The sequence below is a fragment of the Vespa crabro genome, chromosome 1 (genome assembly GCF_910589235.1).
Source record: "Vespa crabro chromosome 1, iyVesCrab1.2, whole genome shotgun sequence".
Taxonomy (NCBI): domain Eukaryota; kingdom Metazoa; phylum Arthropoda; class Insecta; order Hymenoptera; family Vespidae; genus Vespa; species Vespa crabro.
Genome location: NC_060955.1, coordinates 22,176,235 through 22,196,538, shown reverse-complemented (window position 1 = coordinate 22,196,538; position 20,304 = coordinate 22,176,235). Strand labels below are relative to the sequence as shown.

At 29.3% G+C, this 20,304-nt stretch overlaps 4 protein-coding genes across 6 annotated transcripts; 3 read left to right on the top strand and 1 right to left on the bottom strand.

Moving 5' to 3' along the window:
- The first annotated feature begins 409 nt into the window (after positions 1–409).
- Positions 410–3,505, top strand: LOC124432628 (aladin). 3 transcript variants are annotated; one of them, XM_046981642.1, is made up of 9 exons: positions 410–516; positions 767–842; positions 956–1,070; positions 1,165–1,353; positions 1,440–1,557; positions 1,630–1,929; positions 2,008–2,177; positions 2,272–2,596; positions 2,685–3,505. In XM_046981642.1, exons 4-9 carry the CDS (start codon positions 1,169–1,171, stop codon positions 2,919–2,921), a joined length of 1,335 nt encoding a protein of 444 aa, XP_046837598.1. In that variant the 5' UTR covers positions 410–516; positions 767–842; positions 956–1,070; positions 1,165–1,168; the 3' UTR covers positions 2,922–3,505. The 3 variants fall into 3 exon arrangements, with proteins under 3 accessions (XP_046837598.1, XP_046837596.1, XP_046837597.1); XM_046981640.1 differs by having other exon boundaries at positions 956–1,353; XM_046981641.1 differs by lacking the exon at positions 410–516 and adding an exon at positions 523–669 and having other exon boundaries at positions 956–1,353.
- Positions 3,506–5,858: 2,353 nt separating this feature from the next.
- Positions 5,859–13,156, bottom strand: LOC124432629 (GILT-like protein 1). The gene is made up of 6 exons (XM_046981643.1): positions 12,997–13,156; positions 12,619–12,786; positions 11,726–11,923; positions 11,380–11,541; positions 11,081–11,221; positions 5,859–6,556 (listed from the first exon to the last, which is right to left on the bottom strand). The coding sequence occupies exons 1-5, from the start codon at positions 13,072–13,074 to the stop codon at positions 11,117–11,119; spliced, it is 711 nt and encodes a 236-aa protein (XP_046837599.1). The 5' UTR covers positions 13,075–13,156; the 3' UTR covers positions 5,859–6,556; positions 11,081–11,116.
- Positions 6,564–10,701, top strand: LOC124432627 (transcriptional activator cubitus interruptus-like). The gene is made up of 5 exons (XM_046981639.1): positions 6,564–7,907; positions 8,064–8,419; positions 8,547–8,708; positions 9,111–9,543; positions 10,331–10,701. The coding sequence occupies exons 1-5, from the start codon at positions 7,025–7,027 to the stop codon at positions 10,438–10,440; spliced, it is 1,944 nt and encodes a 647-aa protein (XP_046837595.1). The 5' UTR covers positions 6,564–7,024; the 3' UTR covers positions 10,441–10,701.
- A 2,089-nt stretch (positions 13,157–15,245) lies between the features above and the next one.
- LOC124432814 (protein PFC0760c-like) lies at positions 15,246–20,092 on the top strand. Its single transcript, XM_046982083.1, has 2 exons — positions 15,246–15,253; positions 15,391–20,092. Exons 1-2 carry the CDS (start codon positions 15,246–15,248, stop codon positions 20,090–20,092), a joined length of 4,710 nt encoding a protein of 1,569 aa, XP_046838039.1.
- The last annotated feature ends 212 nt before the right edge of the window (positions 20,093–20,304 follow it).

Below are 20,304 nucleotides of genomic sequence, written 5' to 3'. Positions count from 1 at the left end.
TATCATCTATCGATATTCTAACCAATCGATACTTATTAATCCATTTGAATTTACATTGAAATATGAAAATACAAAATTAACAAATCTTTTTTTTTACTCGTATTCTTTTTTATTTTTTAATATATATATATATATATATATATATATATATATATATATATATATATAACATTTATTCGTGCGATATGAATCAATCGCATGAATAAATTCAAATTTAGCGCTATTTTTATTAGCGTGGGATAGGAATTTTTATTGATGTTCTAATGAAATATTAGATAATGCAAAAAATTATACGGAAGAATTGATTAAGAATTTATGAAAGTGTTCACTCTATTTGTAATATTTAATTTAAATCTTTTCTTATCCGCGCATGCTCTTTTACGGTTACTGTGATGATGTCGTCAACAAGACAGCGCCATCTTCACCAATTCCCGGTATTTTAAAAACATCACATGGATATTCTCGTATTTCTTGGTTGTTAAGTTATTACAAGATATTTTAATCGTAGAGATTAAGGTAAGACTAATAAATTTGGATACAAGTGAAATATGGAAACGAAAATTAACGATTCTAGATTAATTAACCATTTAATTATATCTAGAGGAAGTGTTTGTTAATTTATTACGTTTGTAGCAGACGCCGTTGAACATGTGTGCAAGATATCTAACTGTAATTGACTGTTTAAAAATATGCGATTTATAAATGTTGAATTAAAATATTGTTAATTTAAATCACAAAATTATATCAATTATATTGTTATTTTTAGAAAATGATGCATTTAAGTTCGAACGTTCTACCCAATTTCTATGACTTTATTTAAAGTAATCATTTAATTGACAAAAGTAAGTATGTAAGTTAACCTCAAAAATTATATTTTGTAGATTATTATGATTCTATCCTTTATAAAAATCGCAGGAAATTAATTAAGGATTTGATTTTATTTCATGGTTTATAGGTTATATCCCTTAATGTCGCACAGTGACAAAAATTATTCAAGATGATGATATTGTCTTTAAATAAATTCCAATCTCCAGAATTTAATAAACTGGCCTCTGCTGGTATTTGTGGAGGTATTATGGGTTATACCGATCATATAGAAATGCATGATGAAATGCACCCTTTTTACGAATATCTACGTAACTATCCAGCAATTTCTATTACCAGTGATATGCTTGGCGCGCGTGAATGTATTCGCACTATCAACAATGGTTATTTATTCCAACCTATTCAAGACAGTATCTTTAAAAGAATTATAAGCATATGGAGGGAAAAAGGATTTACAGAAGCTTTACGTTTTGCTGCATCTGCGGATTCTGAACATGTAACTAAAGCTATACATTGGATAGCTGTAAAGTATGGATATAAATGTATTTTAATCTTATTACATTATCATGATTGAATTCAATATATCTTAACGATCTTAATATTTTTATTAATAGGCTCACATGGGCTTTAGACGCTATGGAGAAAGGTATTTTTCAAAAAGAAGTTTTACCAACCATTGGATCAGGATCCATTGCTGATATAGTCTCTACACGTGATTGGAATACCTCCATTGTATGATTATATATATATATATATATATATATATTGTTATACAAGACATTTTTGACATTTACTTATTTTTAGATACGTTGCATTTCATGGCATCCACATTGCACCCGTTTAGCTGTTGCAACCAGAGACGACAGAATACGTATATTTTCAGAGGGTATATCAGGGATACCAATATTACGACATAGTGCTCAAAAATTCATTTATCAATTAAGTTGGAGTCCTTATGCTGGAAGAGTATTAGCTGCTGCATGTCATATAGGTGTTTTAATATGGACGATTGAACTAGGTGCTGCTAGTAATATGTTAAGCCATGCTGTGGTATTAAAGCGAAGAAATCATACTCCTGTTACCAGTGTAGCCTGGCATCCACAGGTATTTTTATATAAAATTTTATTAAATCTATCATATAAATCTATCATATTAAATGATTTTATTATTTATTTATCTTAGGGTGATATATTGGTCTCCTGTTCACCTAATGATTCTAATATGATCGTATGGGATGTTTCCAAAAAGGAAGGTGTACCACTAAAGCGAGTAGGTGGTGGTGGATTATGTTTTGTACATTGGTCTTTTTGCGGAAGTCGTTTATTTTCTGCCACGTGTAGAAATATTTTTAGGTAGGTAGTGTCATCAATGAATAATAATTATACATTTCATATTAGATATATTTATATAATTGAACGTATCTTTTTATAATTCTTTTATATTCAGAGTTTGGCGATCTGGTACTCCAACACCTTGGTATGCAGAAAGATGGACTGTACCATCCGGACGTATTGCTGCTGCTTGTTTTGGACCAGATTTAGCATTGATATTTGCGTCGAGCGATGATCCTATTATATTTTCATTACCACTTCAAGAGAATATTTTTGATACTAAATCATCATTCGATGAAATCAATGTAGCATATCCTATAATAAATTTAGCTGAAGTCCGTTTCACGTCGGATATAAATGAAGATTCTGTTACAGTCGGTGGTCGAATAATAGCAATGGAATGGGATCCTTCTGGTAAATACTTAGCTGTTCTCTTTCAGGTAAGAATTTCAATAAAATCCATACAACAAAATCATTCCTTCAATCGATTATTTTCAAATTAATTATTTTCATTCTCTGATTTTACAGAAAAGTCCATTGATCGTTTTAATACAAACGAAAGTAAGAAATCTAGGAAGAGCGGTCGAAGTGAAACCATTTTGTTTCGTTCAAGGTTTACCCGGAGAAGTGCCAAATTGTATTAATTTTTATAAAAAATATCCTTCCACGGACTTAACAATCTGTTTGACTATTGCTTGGAGTAGCGGACGTATACAACATTTTCCTATCTCCCACTCTTATAACGACAATGATGATTGGATTTAAATATCCTTTTTACGTTATTGTTCGACTACAAAATTTCATAGAGAATTTCATTAAAAAAAAAAAAAAAAAAATAAAAAAAAAAAGAAAAAGAAAAAAACAGAAAAAAAAAGAAAAAAATGTAACTTCAATTTCGATATCCGTATTTTCTTGTCTTATTTCCGAGATACATATATACACAAGTATGGAATGGAAATTACATAATTTTTCTATCGGTCTTTGACTTGTCATTATGTTGGAGAGAGAGACAGACAGAGAGAGAGAGAGAGAGAGAGAGAGAGAGAGAGAGAGAGAGAAAAAAAGAAAAAAAAAAAAGAAAAGAAAACGTGGTCCAATGTTAGGGTCTCCGACATGCTACGTGAGTAACGTATAGGACATACAAGTTCTCGAGTTCGGTACCTAATTATACGAAGTCACATGCAGAGCGCACGCCTTTCTATTTTTACGTTGCTTGACCGAATGCTATATACCACGAGAGAATGTTATGCATCCCTAGCTATTTCCAATACGTACTATGTGTCATCCGATTTATGGGTATTCCTACTCTTATACAGTGATGTAATCTCGAAAATAAATAATAAATAATATCTTCTTCTTCTTCTTCTTCTTTTTGTTTCTTTTTTTTTTATTTTTATTTATTTGTTTATTTTTCTTTTTTTTTTTCTTCAACTTAATACAATAACATTGCATACGACGAGATTACCAAAGAAAAGAAAAGAAAACAGAAAGAAAATATATGAAGGAAGAATAAGTCCAAAGAAAAAAAAATACAATAAATAATTTCAATTTTATTTCAATTAACGTGAAAATTGATTTTTCTTTTTTTTTCTTTGCTTCTTTTTTTTTTTTTTTTTTTTTTTTTTTTTTTTTTCTTTACGACTCGTCATAGTCGTCGTTATATATAATAATCCTTTGCAAAGCGATTAAATAATCTTATACGTCTATATATATATATATATATATCTGTTATTTTTATTTATTTATTTTTTTTTTCTTTTAGTATTATTTCTTTTTTTTTTCTTTTTTTTTGCTTTTTTCAATGCATTTCCTAAGTTATTGCGTCCGTATGCGTTGCAAGATCAGAATCCTTTTTTTTTAGTATGTTTACTTAAGAAGGGACCGTACACATGCGGTGACTATGCTCTGGACGAAGTTGACAGGTGCCTTGACAAAAAAGTACGGCCGAGAGCGAGCATAGTATATGTATATAATGTAAGCATAGAGGGCTGGCAGACCATATGTGCCACTCTATCACTTATCTACCCGTAATATGACGTATAAAGCAACTGTAAGATGCAACTCTAAGATGTATGCTTGGGTGCAGGGTATGTCCTTCTTATGTATAGGGACGATAATCGACTTTTGTGTTTTACAATGATACATATATACATATATAAGGAATATTGAATCACTTTTAGATAATCTACTGTGTTATTAAATTATTCTATATATTTTATATATATATATATATATATTTTTTTTTTTTTTTTTAATAACAGTTGATTTTCTAAAAGCAATCAAATATATTTACAAATACTTTTATATTCACTTACTATATCATTCATTAGTATAATTATTATGACATTATTAATTTTGTCTCTCTGATACTTATAGTATTAAAAGAAAAATGTTAATGTGTATATATATATATAATAATAATTTGTATTAATACAAAAGTCATTGTAGATAGAAATAGAGATAGATAGATAGAGAGAGAGAGAGAGAGAGAGAGAGAGAGAGATAAAGAGGGATGATGTCCATGAAATAATAGTAGGCTGTAACATAAGCGAGAAGAGTGAACGACATGTCCTCATGTGCGCGCGCGAAGAAGCTGTTGTTAATAAGCGACGCGTGTGCGGCAGCTGGTTTGACATTTTTTTGCTCTACACCCGATTCTCGGGGCTCGAGCGACGAAAGATCGTCCCGAGCACCCTCTTTTCATTCCTCCCTTTCTCTCTCTCTCTCTCTCTCTCTCTCTCTCTCTCTCTCTTTCTTCCCCCTCTTTCTCTCTTTTTCTCTTTCTCTCTTTCTCTCTCCTTTTCTCTTTCTCTTTTTCTTGGACTTCTCTATTTTCTTGAAATTAGTTCATCCAAGGCACATCTAGTCATCTAGTCAACCATGTATGTGAACTATTAAAGTCTCCTTTTTACTAAAAATTCTTCTCGTTCGTTGACACTTTTTATATTACACGTTTAATTTCTATATGTGTGACCGCATACGTGTGATTTAGTATGAAAATTATTTCAAACCATCGATTTATTTACGAAATTTTTATTAATATTAATATCGAAGTTAATCGACTTCGATGATTTTTTTTCTTTTTTTCTTTTTTTTTTTTTTTATATATATAATTTTTATAACTTACAAATATTGTATTTTACTTTCTTCTTTCTTCTTCTTTTTTTTTTTTTTTCTTTCTTCATTATAAACTTTATTCGTAATATTAGATTTATACGGAAGTCATCCGATGTAATAAATTTCTAATTTTATTTTTTTGCATTAAAAAAAAAAAAAAAATGTATATAATGTGAATTATAGTATTTTTTATACCTGATATAATTCTTTTAAGTATTTAAAAAATACTCGAACATTAAAGTACATCCACGCACACAGATTATTTAAATACGATTTATAAATATTAAAATATTTGGGTATTAAAATATTATAAATAAAAAAATAATTGAAATAAAATTAATATAACTATAATATATATTATATTAATTTTATATTATTATTATTATCATTATTATCATTTATTATTAATAATTTATAAATATTATTACAAAAATATTATTATTAATTATATAATAATAATAATAATAATAATAATAATAATAATAATAATAATAATAGTAATCGAACTAAAAAATATTTTTCAGGATAATATTGAGGTAAATTAAAATCTATTAAAATTTTTAATACCTTGACACTAATATAATATATATTTGAAATTTCATTTAATATTATTATTAATTAAATATAAAATAAAGTGTGACTTTGGGGAAAAGTAATATTCAAGTAATAGAGAGGGTTAAGGGAAAGAGAGAGAGAGAGAGAGAAAGAGAAACAAGTGCATAGAACGTGTTGCACCATATAAGATCCCCACATCTCGCATAAGCCTAGCTACAGCCACGCGAGTGGGCGGTGCTTAGGTTTTCTTCTTGCGGTAGTCGTCGTATCCTTCTCGAGGGTTCCTTCCTTATCGTCTTTATAAGCGGGGAAGAAGAAGAAGAAGAAGAAGAAGAGATCCCGAAGGAAGAGAGAGAAAGAGAAAGAGAGAGAGAGAGAGAGAGAGAGAGAGAAGAATAGTGGAGGGGGGATATTTTAAGTTCGGTGTAAAAATGCGGTAGTATCTTCTCGTTCGGTCCTTGATAGTCTTCTTGCAGACGCGAGAACGAGTAGAAATACTCGAGAAACGTTAAGCTGATCATTCTTATCAATTCAGGGTCAAACTCGGCCAACGCTTGCTCGAGCTATCAACCCCTTTTCCTTTTTTCTTTTTAATTTATCATTCGCATCATCTTTTCCTCGTTTCCCGTCATATATTTTTCTTTATTGTTTTCTTTTACTTGTTTCATTTTTCTTTGTCCTTCTTCGTTTTATTTCGTTTTGTGTTCGGTAAAAAATTTATATCGTTACTACGCAAAAGGGAATAAAGAAGAAGTTACAGAGACATTCAAGTACAGTGATAGAAAGAGAGAAGTGAGAGAGGAAGAGAGAGAGATAAATAGATAGAAATCATCTCAAGTGATTACGCATTTTTCTTTGATCAAAAGAAAAGAATAGTAAAGCAAATGTTTAAAGGAGGTCGCAAAATTTCCATTTATCTTTAGTTTAAACTCGACAGTGGCGCAAAATAGCGGCGATATTAAATACAAAAGTTGTTCTAAAGCGGCGCGCAAGTGTACTCTAATCTCTCTTTGCTCTATCGACGACAACTACATACCAAAGAGACCCTGTACATTACAAAATCATATGCATATTACGAAATACTTTGCGCGTGATATGATCGAATGTATTGTCGTTGTTGGCGCTGTGAGATCTTGAAAAAAAGAAAAAAAAGAAGGAAAAAAAAAACGAAAGAAAAGAAAAAAATTTAAGCAGATATGCACCTCGAGGATTACCTCGTTGTCGACAAGAACGGGGAGAACGTAAGGCAACGTGTTTATTCAACAAACGGGATCGATCAAGAAGAATATCTTCTTGATTCATCATCTCGTTTGATACCGACAATGAACGTCGTTGGTAGTACACGAGAATCTTGTTGGACTAATCATCATCATTCCTCGCAAGTGGATAATATTGGATCGTCCTCACCATTTTTATCGACATCTTCAAATTCTTGTAAGAAAAATGATTGGGAAGAACTTACAGTAGCTATACAATATCCCGATCAACGACCTGACACATTGAGCAATAATACCAACGAAGTAAACAATTGGAATAACGAGATTACGAGAAATGGTGATTATTACGATGACAAAACTAATGGACGGCAAAGATTGCCTTCGGTAGGAACAGCCTTCTCATTTTCACGAGCTTTCGTATATCCCGATTATCAAGGATATCAGGATTATCAAGAGAGTACAAATTTAGTAACTTCGATCAGTTCGCAGAACGAAGAATTTCAAGAGCTTGGTAGCGCCATGCAAATAGCTACAAATGAATTTGATTTGAGTTTGATCAGAGGCGATCCTACTTCTTTGCTTGCCAATGTTGATTCTTCCTCGTCTTCGGCGTCAACGTATTTAGAAGAATTACAGGATCCGTTTCAAAATGTTGATGGTCTTTGTTATGCCGTTGGTCATCTGGTATCTTCACAGTCGAGTACACAATTGTCCACGATGAATTTTCATCAGGAAAATGTGGTTAAAGATAATCTTGGGAATCAAGTGGTATTACCTCAAAACGAAGGATTACTTCTTGCCGATCAACGTGTTCCAAGATCTGACGTAACAACGAAGAACGATGTTTGTGATAGATCCTACGGTGAGTTTTGGTTTAATTTTAAATTCCGATTAATCCTAGTAAATACACTTTTATCTCTATTTCTCTCTCTCACACACATATGCACACACACACTTGTTATTTAATTAAAATGATTTTTCTTAATAATCACTTACGTGTTAATTTAATATCTAATAGATCGTCCCACGATAGAAGAAAATAATTTCATATCGACGTATCAATGTCGATGGATTGATTGCGGAAGTGCATTTACGGAACAAGAAAGTCTCGTAAGACATATAGAGAGGCGGCACGTAGAATCTTCCTCTTCCAATGCTCATGGACACGGACGACGTGTACAAAGAGACAGAGATAAGGAAAAGGAGAAAGACGGGGATAATTCTTTCTTGGGACAAACGAGTGCTCCAACAACGGGACAAGACGAATTTGCTTGTCTTTGGCAGGGATGTCCTCGTGCTAGACCATTTAATGCTAGATACAAATTACTCATACATATGCGAGTACATAGCGGTGAGAAGCCAAATAAATGCCCTGTAAGTTTATATATAGATTTAAACATGTTTACGATCTTTAATATTATTTCATCATTTCAAATATTTATCAATAGAAATATATACATACGTATACTTGCCAAATCTTAGAGAATTTCTTTTTTTACAGTTTGCTGGTTGTAAAAAGGCATTTTCACGGCTTGAAAATTTGAAGATACATCAGAGATCGCATACCGGAGAGAAACCTTACGCGTGTCAGCATCGTGGTTGCACTAAAGCTTTCAGCAATAGTAGCGATCGAGCTAAACACCAAAGGACTCATTATGATACGGTACCTGTCATCGATATCTGAAACTTAAGTCCCAAAATAAATATTGATCTTAGAAAGAAAAAGTATATAGTAAATTTTTTCAATAATACTTATGTGTATATATATATATATATATATATATATATATATATATGGTATCTTCATAGTGGTATATCATATATTATAGTATCTTCATAGTGGTATATCATATATTATAGTATCTTCATAGTAGTATATTATATATTACGATATCTTCATAATAGTATATTATGATGGCTTCATGGTAGTATATTATATATTATAATATCTTCATAGTAATATATGGTATATATGGTATCTTTTTAGTAGTTAAAAATTAAGTTATCTTATAAAAATATATAAAATGATTTTAACCATAATCATATTTAATAAAAATCATTACAGAAACCTTACGCTTGTCAAGTAAGCGGCTGTGGTAAACGTTACACGGATCCATCAAGTTTAAGAAAACATGCAAAAAATCATGCAGAACCAACAACGTCGTTAATGACATTACCAACAACTACGTTAGATAATAAAATGTCTATCGGTTATAATAATTCGTCGAACGTAATAACGGAACACCGTAAGGATATAACAAATACGTTACATCAGATTCGACAGGCGAACAGTCCCCTTTCAACAAATTATAGATCATTAAAAAATTCAGAATCATGTAGGGAAGATGATATTGATTTTCTTTATAATAATTTATACGAAAGTGAAAGGATCCCTACCGTTCCGTTTGATAATAATCATCAAGAATATGTTCCGATAGAATACATGAAACGTTTTCTTATCGAAGACATAAATAATTCTCAAAACGATTGTAATACTGGTAAGATTTTTTCTGTTCATTTCTTTTAATATAAATTAATTGATTTATATGATATATACATACATACATATGTGTGCATATATCTATATATATATATGTGTATATGTTGTAAAATCATGTTTGTGAGAATGTTAATCGTTAATGGCACGTGCTCGTGATTCGCTTTTGATTGGTAAAAACTAACACGTACACAACGACGACGACGACGACGACGACGTCGACGAAGACAACGAAGACGACGACGACGAAGACAACAACGAAGAAGATGACGAAGACAACGACGAGGATGACGATGACAATGACAGTGGCAGCACGCTTATGCTCGGTCGTCTTTCATATTTAATCTCAGAGGAGGTTTGCCGCTTTATGCTTGTGTACCCCACACCGAGTCTTAAAATAATATTCTTCACTTTTTTGTCCATGCCTACGAACGTACGCTCACGCACGCGCCAAAACGGTCCACATAATGGACACGTGTAACACACGCGTGCACTTTTAGAATTCAAAGCTTTCTCTCTCACTCTCTCTCTCTCTCTCTCTCTCTCTCTCGCTCGCTCGCTCGTTCACTCACTTTCTCTCTTTCTCTTTTTGTCCTTTCTTCTTAGTAAAAAAAAAACAAAAAAGAAAAAAAAACAGAAGAAAGAACAAAAAAGAAAATAATAGATGAACGATTTAATTTATCGACTTAACTAAAAAGTTTCACTAACTAAATATATATATATATATATATATATGTACGTATCGTATAATGTTTAATATGATTATAATTTTATAATTTTATTTATAGGATATGGTACGAACGACGATGTTCCTGATTTTCAAGAACTCGGTTCTGACATCGAGCAAGAGTTTCTTGAATTGAGTAATCTCAACGATGCTGTTTTCATCGATGTTTAACGTTGAATATTGTATTTTTATATTTAATTATGTATATATATATATATATATATATATATATATATATATATGTATGTATATATAAAATATTTTTTCTATTCTTTTTTTTTTTTGATTATTATTATTATTATATGAGGGCGAAAAACATATTTGCACAATCACGATCAACGTGCTGCATTTACTAAAGACTTACTTCATCTTATTATTATTATTTTTCTTTCTGTTTTCTTTTCTATAATAATAATAGTAATAATAATGATATTATTAATAATAATAATAATAATAATAATAATAATAATAATAATAATAATAATAATAATAATAATGCTAATAATAATAATAATAATAATAATAATAATAATAATGACATTTATAGTTTTACGTTATATATATAATATATATATATATACATTATTTATATAATATATATATATATATATAAAAATATTCGAATAAAATCGTATATATTTTTGTACATAGATGTACTTGTATATTTATATATTTCACGAGAAATAAAAATACATAATATCCATATATAATATTATGAGTTACAATGATGATTTACTTTTCTTTTTTCTTTCTTTCTTTCTGCTTCTTTTTTTTCTTTTTTTTTTTTTGTTTACTATAAATGAAAACTTACCTTTATGCAAGTATTTCTGTCGATTTTTCTTTTATCTTACAACGTTGGACAAACTAAACGTTGTTCATCCTCTGTCAAAAAAGCGCAAATTGTATTTGTAAAATTGTGTAATGCGGCTTTTTGATTTTCTCCTGACCAGACCTATTGAAAAAATTTATTTGATATAAGATTAAGACATATATACATACATATATATATATATATATATATATATATATATATAGATGTGATATTTCTATATAAAATGTAACTTTATGTATAATCATATAACTCTATGTAATAATCATTGACATACTTACTCCATTAATGATTATCGTTGGTACGAAGGAAAGTTGTGGGTTTAGAGCCCACGTTTTATCACCATTAGCAGCAAGCAAATCATCTGCTAAAGAATTATCTGCTTTGGTGCATTCTGATATACTCTTTAGTGCACCTTCTTTCAAATTTTGTTTTACTGCACACTGCATATATAATAAATAAAATATTTCAAAGTTATTATTAAAAAAAAAATTTTTCTTTTTATAATTCTCTATTTACTCATTCAATATCTATAATAATGCGATATTGAAAGATTAATAATATATAGTGAATTATTTATCGGTATAGAGGATGATAAAATTATCTTAAGAATAATATTCTGCTTACATTTTCAACAGCACTTGGTGGATATTGATCGCTCATAGTACAACCGATTAGATTAACTATTTGATCTTGTTGTTCATTTTCTTCATAATTAGATTCTATAGCATGAATACCGCAGGCTTGTGCTTTGTTACCAAGGCATTCGGAAGGTCCATGTTGACACGAAAAATGCCACCGACCGGTTTCGGCATTACGTGTTTGCTAAATATAAAGTTTGAGATAATTGATAAGCTAAAATTGATCATCGTTCTATTCACTTGATGTTTGTAGAATCACTATTGATAGATGTTATCGAAAGTAAATAAAAATTATATAATATTACGTATATATTTTACGTTTCACTTGACTTTAATAGACTGATATTTCATTTATAAAATTTTCCATTGAATTTTCTTACGATTGAATAAATTTTCTTATCTGATTTTTCTTCTTCTTTTTCTTGTTTTTTTTCTTTTTTTTTTTTTTTTTAAATATCTCAAAAAATAATAAAAATTCAAAATATTACCGAGTTCTTCATAAATTAAAAGATATTAATTTTTCTTACAATTATATAATGTGAATTTTTTAATCTGTACTTTTTCTACGTATCTCGAAGAGTATTAAAAATATTATCAATTTGTTCATAAATTTGGAAAAATATTGATTTCTTATAATTACATGAATTTTCTTCGCTGAATTTTAATATGCCTCAAAGAGTAATAAAAATATTGTCAAGTCAAAAAAATATTGTTCGTAAATCTGAAGAAAGAAAAAAAAAAACAAACAAACAAACAAACAAAAATTCTTATAACGATATAATCATTAACATTTCAATATTTTCTCATACTTATCTCACGAAGAAAAAAATGTCTGTTTTTTTTTCTTTTTCCCAAAGAGGTATTCTCGTTATCACTTACCGTTGCTTTACCGTACGGAATCAAAGTGATCTTGAGATGTTTCTTCAAGGACGTGTAACTGGGTAAGAGCTGATCTTTTATCCATCTAATACTATCACCACATAGTGACTCGTAGTAAACATTAACGTTTACATTTGTTTGCTTTGCTATCGATTGATCACCGGATACCTATATATATATATGTATATATAACAAAGATCATTCAATTTTATACGGCCATGTGCTATTTTATTTTGAGAACATAATAAAATATACGGATTATCTCTTAATATATAAATATGATACTTATAATTTTATATATATATATATATATATATACATATACATAATATATAATATATAATATATAATATATATATATCTTATATTAATACGTACCAATATGAAGTCATTCGAAAAAGCAATAAATGCGGCGATAGCCAGCAAATATCTCGGAATGAACAGGTAGCACCGCATGGTTCTTCTGATTGATAACAGTGAGTGAACAGAAGTTTAAACTTGCTTGCACTCTCGTCTTACTGGGAATAGACAGTGAAGTGGTGGGGATAGTTACGAAAAGTTTCAGAGAGAGAGAAAGATAGAAGATGAGAAAAAGAGAAAGGAAAGAGAAACTGCTCATTGGAGAGAGAGAAAGAGAGAGAGAAAGAGAGAGAGAGAGAGAGAGAGAGAAAGAAACAGTAAGAAAAACAGGCAAACAGAACGAGGGAGAGAGAGAGAGATAGGTATAGGGATAGAGATAGATATGAAATACAGAAAAAGAGAGAGAGAGGGAGACGGAGAGGTCAAGAGAAAACGATAAAATATGAAATAATTGAAAATTGAAAAAAGAAAAAAAAAATCTAATAATATTGTGAATATAATATAAATATATTATAGAAAAATACGTGATATTTTTAATATTCAATTAATCTTGCAAGGTTATCACTTTCGTTGCGTTCATTTTAACTTTTCTTCTTCTTTTTTCTCTCTCTTTCTTTCTTTTTCTTTTTTTTTTTTATTTCGAACGTCTCGTGTGCCCCATATAACTCTATAAATGTAATGTAATATTGATCGATTGTTATATATTACATATTATATTTCAATAGATAAAAAAATGATATTTATGTATCTATAAAAGTACGTACGTATATTTGTTTTCTTACAAATATTCTCTATAATTACGTTTTCCTTGTAGGTTTATTTACGCAACACCAATACCTGATTTCCAACCTGACGAAGAACATTTTTCTTTGGATATTACCTGTTGAGCAAATAACTTTCTCACGACATTTTCCCGTGAGAAAATATTCTTTTAGACAGGCTTTTACAATGTCTGACATTATTTTAGACTTGCTAATAAAAAAAAAAAAAATAAATAAATAAATAAAACAAAAAAAAATTGATATGTTCACTCTTTGGTTGATCATGAATTTCTGTTAAATAGTACGTACCATATTGTAATAAATAATTATGATTAAATAGTAATGTGGATATATGATATTTAATGTTTCATTAATAAATCTTAATTTTGTTTATAAACTTTGTTAGTATGAGTTAGCTGCGTTAATGTTTCCTTTTTCTTTCTTTTTTCTTTTTCTTTTTCTTTTTTTAATTTGAATAACGGTTTATTAAAAAGATCAACTACAGTGCCATCTGTGAGCATGCATGCGAATTATTTTTTTCAACAACCAATAAGAAGCTACGTTTTTAGGCGCGTTAAATGATGACATCAATTTTAAATTTATACGAGTGAATATTTTGAAGAAAATATTCAATACGTTGAATATTTTTTTATCATAACGTTGATTAACAATTTATTTTGTTGTTATTTCTTCGAATGTAGATTTAATATAACGTATATTTTATAGATTAATAATATAAAAATTCTACAGTGTAATCTCGAAATATTATCTTATTAATTAAAATTATAATTAAAGTTGTGAAATAATATTTATTTTAATAAAAAATAATCACGTTACTTTCTTTTATATTTTTTACTGCCGTTGCAAATAAATTCATTTTGTTTATTAAAGTATCGAAGATAGAAAGATAATTAACGAACAATATATTTTGCATATTGTTATTTAAAGATTATTGAATGAATATAACAATTTATGTAAATAATAAGAAAACCTTGTCTTGTTTGAAACAAATGACATGAATTTGTGTTTCGTAATATTATTAATCAAACATTTCGATTGCATAATTATGCAACGATGGCAAATATATGAAACCTTCATCAAAAATTGCTTTTAAGAAAAAATTACGACGTTAAAGAGAATAGTGATCGCGTATATTTGGTTGCAGTTCCATACAAAACGATTATTATTGAACATAAATTTTTATTAAAACCCCTAAAAGATAATAGTTACACAAGTAATACGTAACATGAATTTAATGAATATTAGATGGTTCGTTAGAAATATTACAGTTTAACAAAATTTCTTATTCAATCGATAAAAATGTATAAAATAATAATAATTTATTTATTGTGTGCCATCGGTATTATTAGTTCAGAACAACCAGACAATATTTTCGAGAATGTCAATGAAAAGGGGTAAGTTTTTTATTCAAATAAAAATGAAAATTTTATTGAAAATAAAATTAAAGTATTAATTAATTATTCCTATTATATATTCCGTTCTAAAATGTCTTTGTTAAAATTTTCCGTATATTAATTGTTTTTGATATTCTAATTAAAAGTGTGTTAATGAATTCGAAATATTGCAGTTCGAACTACATAAATAACTACATAAATATATATTATTTATTCCACATTTTTATTTTTCATAGATTATCCATCACCGACAAATACTCTTCGAATAAAAGATTTGGAAGAGCTAAAAGATCCTTTATATTTCTACTACCGATTGAAGAGGAACACGAGAATATAAATAATGAAATAACAGAGAAAACCCGCCAAAGTAAAACGATGAAACGTAGAAAATCTGCACTTTATACTACAACGAGTATACCATTAACTAAAAAGTATAAGGATAAGACGGTAAAAGCTGAAAAAAGTAGAGAACCGTACGTAGATTTTAATTTTTTGAATGAAATTCGTGAAAAACGTCAAAAAGAGTCAACCGACAAAAACAATGACGTTGAACTATCATCAGAGAAAAATCTTTCCATCGAATCTTATGAGACTTCTCATTCGTCTGATAAGAAATATCGTGAAAATTCCAAAAGATTAGTGTGCTATTGTCATAAAGAAAATTGTCAGGATTGTCAATCGAAAAGAAAATTGTTTAATTTTCATTTGAAGGATCCAAAAAATAAAGCGAAAGGTGATAAATATCGAAAAATTAATTCAAACGATTATAAGATAACGGAAATACCGTTACGTTTGTCGAAACTTTATGAAGAAATTCCTTATGATTTAAAATCAAATTATGCGAATTCCGAGAAGATGCAAATTTTACCGATAATTCATGGAATATCACCTCGCGTTTATCCGTTAACTGTACCTTTCCGAGTTACTTACGAACAAGCCGAACCTCATGTCGGCATGAATGCACCGGTTTCTCAAGAGTATCAACAAAATTCAAATAAAAAACAACAAACACTGCTTAAGCAATATATTCTTGCGACAAAGAATCAATCTGAAATTCTTCAAAAATCGAATACATCGATTCTTAAAGACAATAAGAGAAACAATGATTTCTCGACGACCATGAATTATCCTGAGCACGAAGAGAATGACCTAAATTCAATGAAAGAAATCGATGAGGATTCGTCCGATGCAAATATGTTAGAATGTATAAAATTGTATGGTCGTAAAGTATGCCTCCTCGCTGCTGCAACAGCTTGCAAATATTTAAATAAAAATAAAGATGAGAAAGATGAAAACGTTGGATCAATTCGTAATCGGTATGATACTACCGAACAATCGAGTACATACGATATTAACGAAGATCATTACGATTCTACAATGTCCGATATATTAATAGATTCTAAGGAAAATAATTTTGACGATAATCTAATATATAAAAAACAATCGACTGAAAATTATAACGAAGATAATCACGATGCAACAACATCGAATGTTATCCTAGAAACTTCAGAATACATCATAACTAATACCGTTAACTCTACAACTTCGACGGACGATTCATTCACAAAGCGTTCAACAACGTATTATACTTCCGATGAAAATATAAAAATACAAGAATATACGACCGTAAATCCCACGGAAATGTCTATTCTTCAAGCAACAGAAAATTCACAAGAACAAGATCAATTATCTACGACTCTTTTAATTGATTCTAACGTAATCAATGATATCGAATATACAACGTCAATTGCAATAACAAATAATATCAATTTCAATGATTCCATGGTTACTAATGAAGACAATAACTTAACCGATACAATTTTAAATGACGATAGGACACATTATATAACCCACTCTGAATTAGATTATTATTCGGATATACAAGAAATAACAAATAGTTATTTTACTTCGCAAAGCTACGATAAGTTCGATGAGAATGGTTATAATAGCGATCTATTTACATACGATCATCATTTGTCTAAGAATAATCTGACGAATTTAATCGATGATTCACCAAACGTGGAAGCTACAAACATTCCAGATGTAACGAACGATCGAGCTAACTCACAAAATTTATCCAATGAAATCAATTCGGATTTAATCGAAAATCAAATTTCAATCAATTCGACTGTAGAAAATAATCTAGATGACGATAAAACAATTACAGAAGATAATAATGTTTCGTTAAGAAAAGAAAACATTGAAAATCGTGAAGATGTAAAGAATGATCCAAAAATAAAGGAATCAGGATTAAAATACAACACACAAAATTTATCTTCGTTTACAAGTACAACAGAAAAAGAACAAATTAGTATCGATTCATCTTTAGGATACACCAAGTCATCTTTGGATTATAAAACGAATAATGTTGATGTTTATTCGACAGATATTTCAAATCTGTGTACTTCATCAATCGATATTAATTCATCTATAGGATGTATAGAAAATGAAAAGAAAGCAACGATCAATGATTACGAAATTCCTGTTACAATTTCTACTACAAACGAGATAAAACTTCAAACTTCAAACCAAGACTTAACTACGACCGAAGAAACAACAACAACAACGATAGAGATTGCAACTGAAAAAGAAACTAATGACAAAATTAATGATTCTATCGTTGGATTATCTAACGAAGGAGGATTCGTTAAATTATCTGAAGAGTTTGATACCACCTTAAATCCGATCACGTTCGTCGCAGATTATACGAAAACTGATAACGAAGTTAATACACTTAAGAACATTTTAAAATATGACGTTGAATCGACTACGCCAAATTTATCATACTACGACAATGCACAACTCGTAAATTCTATTAAAACAATAATAAATAATTTCAATTCGAACGATGGAAATCTCGAAGATCCTAAGGATTTTACAAAAATTGCCGATAATGTTGAACTGTCACCAGAAATCGTTGGAATTCCAAATCTACGATCTCTTTTATCGCTAACACCAGTTGAAAATGTAATCATAAAAAAAGTGAAAGATCACTTATCGAAAATAACCGGTATACCTAAAAATGCATTGTTCGATGAGGAATCGAATAACGTGATTAGACAAACTCTTAAAAATACATTGAATCTTTTACCGAACATGCAATCAGAACTTCCACCAATGACCGTTGAGGAACATCAATTTCAGGGTGGACATTGGACGACAAACTTGGTGACACTTCTTCCACTTACATCGTCCGAACGAACAAAAAAACAAGACATTTCTCGAAGATTACAAAATCATTTAAAAGATCTCATTTATAATCCTGCGATTGGTTTGAAATCAGCTAAACAAAATGCTGTGCAAAATATCATCATTCAAGCTACGAAACATCAAATGGAAAATGCTAACGATATGGATATAGAAGAAGACACGATTCGTGATATTTTAGGAAATGTTTTACAAGATAATTCCTATGATACAGATCAACGCAAGACAAAAATTAATTCTGAAAATATTTCGACGATGGAAAGTACACGTAATTACGATGAAACGACGACAGAAAACATCTCTATGAAAGATAATAATAGATTCGAAACTTCAAAAAGTACGACCGATAATTCATTAGCCAACTCGTACTATGACGATTTTATAACAGATAAAGAATTTCCAAAAATGACCATAAATAAAATACAACCAAGTGATTATTCGAATGATGTTCATGATAGTTACATTCTTAGTACTGAATTTTACGAAGAAAATCTACAAAAATATCAAAGCACAGAATCCATTTATGTTTACGAAACAACGTTCACGAGTAATGTTGCAAACATAAATGAAGAAACACTTGAAATGTCTCAACCTGAAACACAATCGGATCAAAGTAACAGCAATAAAGTGAAAGCTAATGAATTGGAAATACTTAGATTATCACAAAATTCTATTGTAGGAGTTGATAATCCTAAAATTAATGAGACTGGTTCGGCTAATGAAGGATTCTTGGAAGAAAAAGAGAAACGTCGTCTTTGCAAGATAGAAAATTGTACCAGTACACATGAAATTGTTACTAAGCATAACAAAAGGGTTGAAACAACGGAAAAGTATTATGAACCAAAGGAAATGGAGGATGCTTCTTTCGAAGGAAATCCGATAATTTCGAAATCTCCCGAAGTGGACGACATTACGAGTAATTTTGGAACGAATGAAAATACAGAAAATATTAACGAGAGTGACGATGATAACAGAAAGACTTATAAAAATTTTAATCATCAAGATTACGATTCTGAAGAAGATGTCATTTACAAGGAAGAAGCTTTTAAAAAGAAAACGAATGATATCGACAATGACAAAAACAATTTGCAGGATTTGCAAAATTCAGAATTGTATTACGTAGGAGACAATGTAAAATTTCCATTGGAAATTAAAAAACTAAAAGATGGTTCGTACATCTTATTGATCTCGAGAAAGATATGTGAGAATGTTTTAAAAAATAATTGTCCATGTTGTGTACCACTCGAAGGAAATGTACGTTTAATAAAAAGAAGTATCGAAGAAATTACCAATGATAATAATGATAATAAAATTTTCGATATGAAAAATTATCAATATTCTGAACAAAGGTCGAAAATCATGAAATCAAATCCATTGAGACAACGAACACCTAGATCGATGATATTAAATAAAAAATTAGACGATTCGGATGAGAATAATTCGGAAATTTTAACGATGCCCGTTATGGCTTTTGCTAAGAAATATAATTTGAAATTAAATCTTGATGATACAGAGATAGATGACGTCAGAGAAGCAAAAAATACTTATTGCGATGAAAATGAAAAAATTAAAAAAAACAATCCTATTTTTCAAAGGATGAAATTCGTTAAGAGAATGCAGGAAAATTATGAACCTTATAGAAAACAACGTGCCATTAAACATAATTCAAACAGTAGTACGGAAATATTAAAAAATGTAATAAATTGGTTAAGAACGTTATTTGTCAATTGAATAACATCTCCGTATAAATATATAGTATAAATAAATTATATATCCTTCTTTTTATAATATTTTTAAAAGAATAATAAAATAAGAAAAAAAAAAAAAAATCAATCCAAAATCAATTGACCCTTTCCCTTTTATAAATTATATTACGACATTTTCATTCACTTTTCTAATTTATTTAAAACTTTATTAAATAAGTATATTATATCTCGAACAGT

What these genes read in the sequence shown, in the direction of transcription:
- LOC124432628 (XM_046981640.1), top strand. Translation starts at nt 998, where the DNA reads ATGATGATATTGTCTTTAAATAAATTCCAATCTCCAGAATTTAATAAA. An exon ending in GTGATTGGAATACCTCCATT is followed by an intron (nt 1,558 to 1,629) that starts GTATGATTATAT and finishes ACTTATTTTTAG; the next exon opens with ATACGTTGCATTTCATGGCA. An exon ending in ACTTAGCTGTTCTCTTTCAG is followed by an intron (nt 2,597 to 2,684) that starts GTAAGAATTTCA and finishes CTGATTTTACAG; the next exon opens with AAAAGTCCATTGATCGTTTT.
- LOC124432627 (XM_046981639.1), top strand. Translation starts at nt 7,025, where the DNA reads ATGCACCTCGAGGATTACCTCGTTGTCGACAAGAACGGGGAGAACGTA. An exon ending in TGTTTGTGATAGATCCTACG is followed by an intron (nt 7,908 to 8,063) that starts GTGAGTTTTGGT and finishes AATATCTAATAG; the next exon opens with ATCGTCCCACGATAGAAGAA. An exon ending in TCAAAACGATTGTAATACTG is followed by an intron (nt 9,544 to 10,330) that starts GTAAGATTTTTT and finishes TTTTATTTATAG; the next exon opens with GATATGGTACGAACGACGAT.
- LOC124432629 (XM_046981643.1), bottom strand. Translation starts at nt 13,074, where the DNA reads ATGCGGTGCTACCTGTTCATTCCGAGATATTTGCTGGCTATCGCCGCA. An exon ending in TTCCGTACGGTAAAGCAACG is followed by an intron (nt 11,924 to 12,618) that starts GTAAGTGATAAC and finishes CTTTATATTTAG; the next exon opens with CAAACACGTAATGCCGAAAC. An exon ending in CAACGATAATCATTAATGGA is followed by an intron (nt 11,222 to 11,379) that starts GTAAGTATGTCA and finishes TTTTTTCAATAG; the next exon opens with GTCTGGTCAGGAGAAAATCA.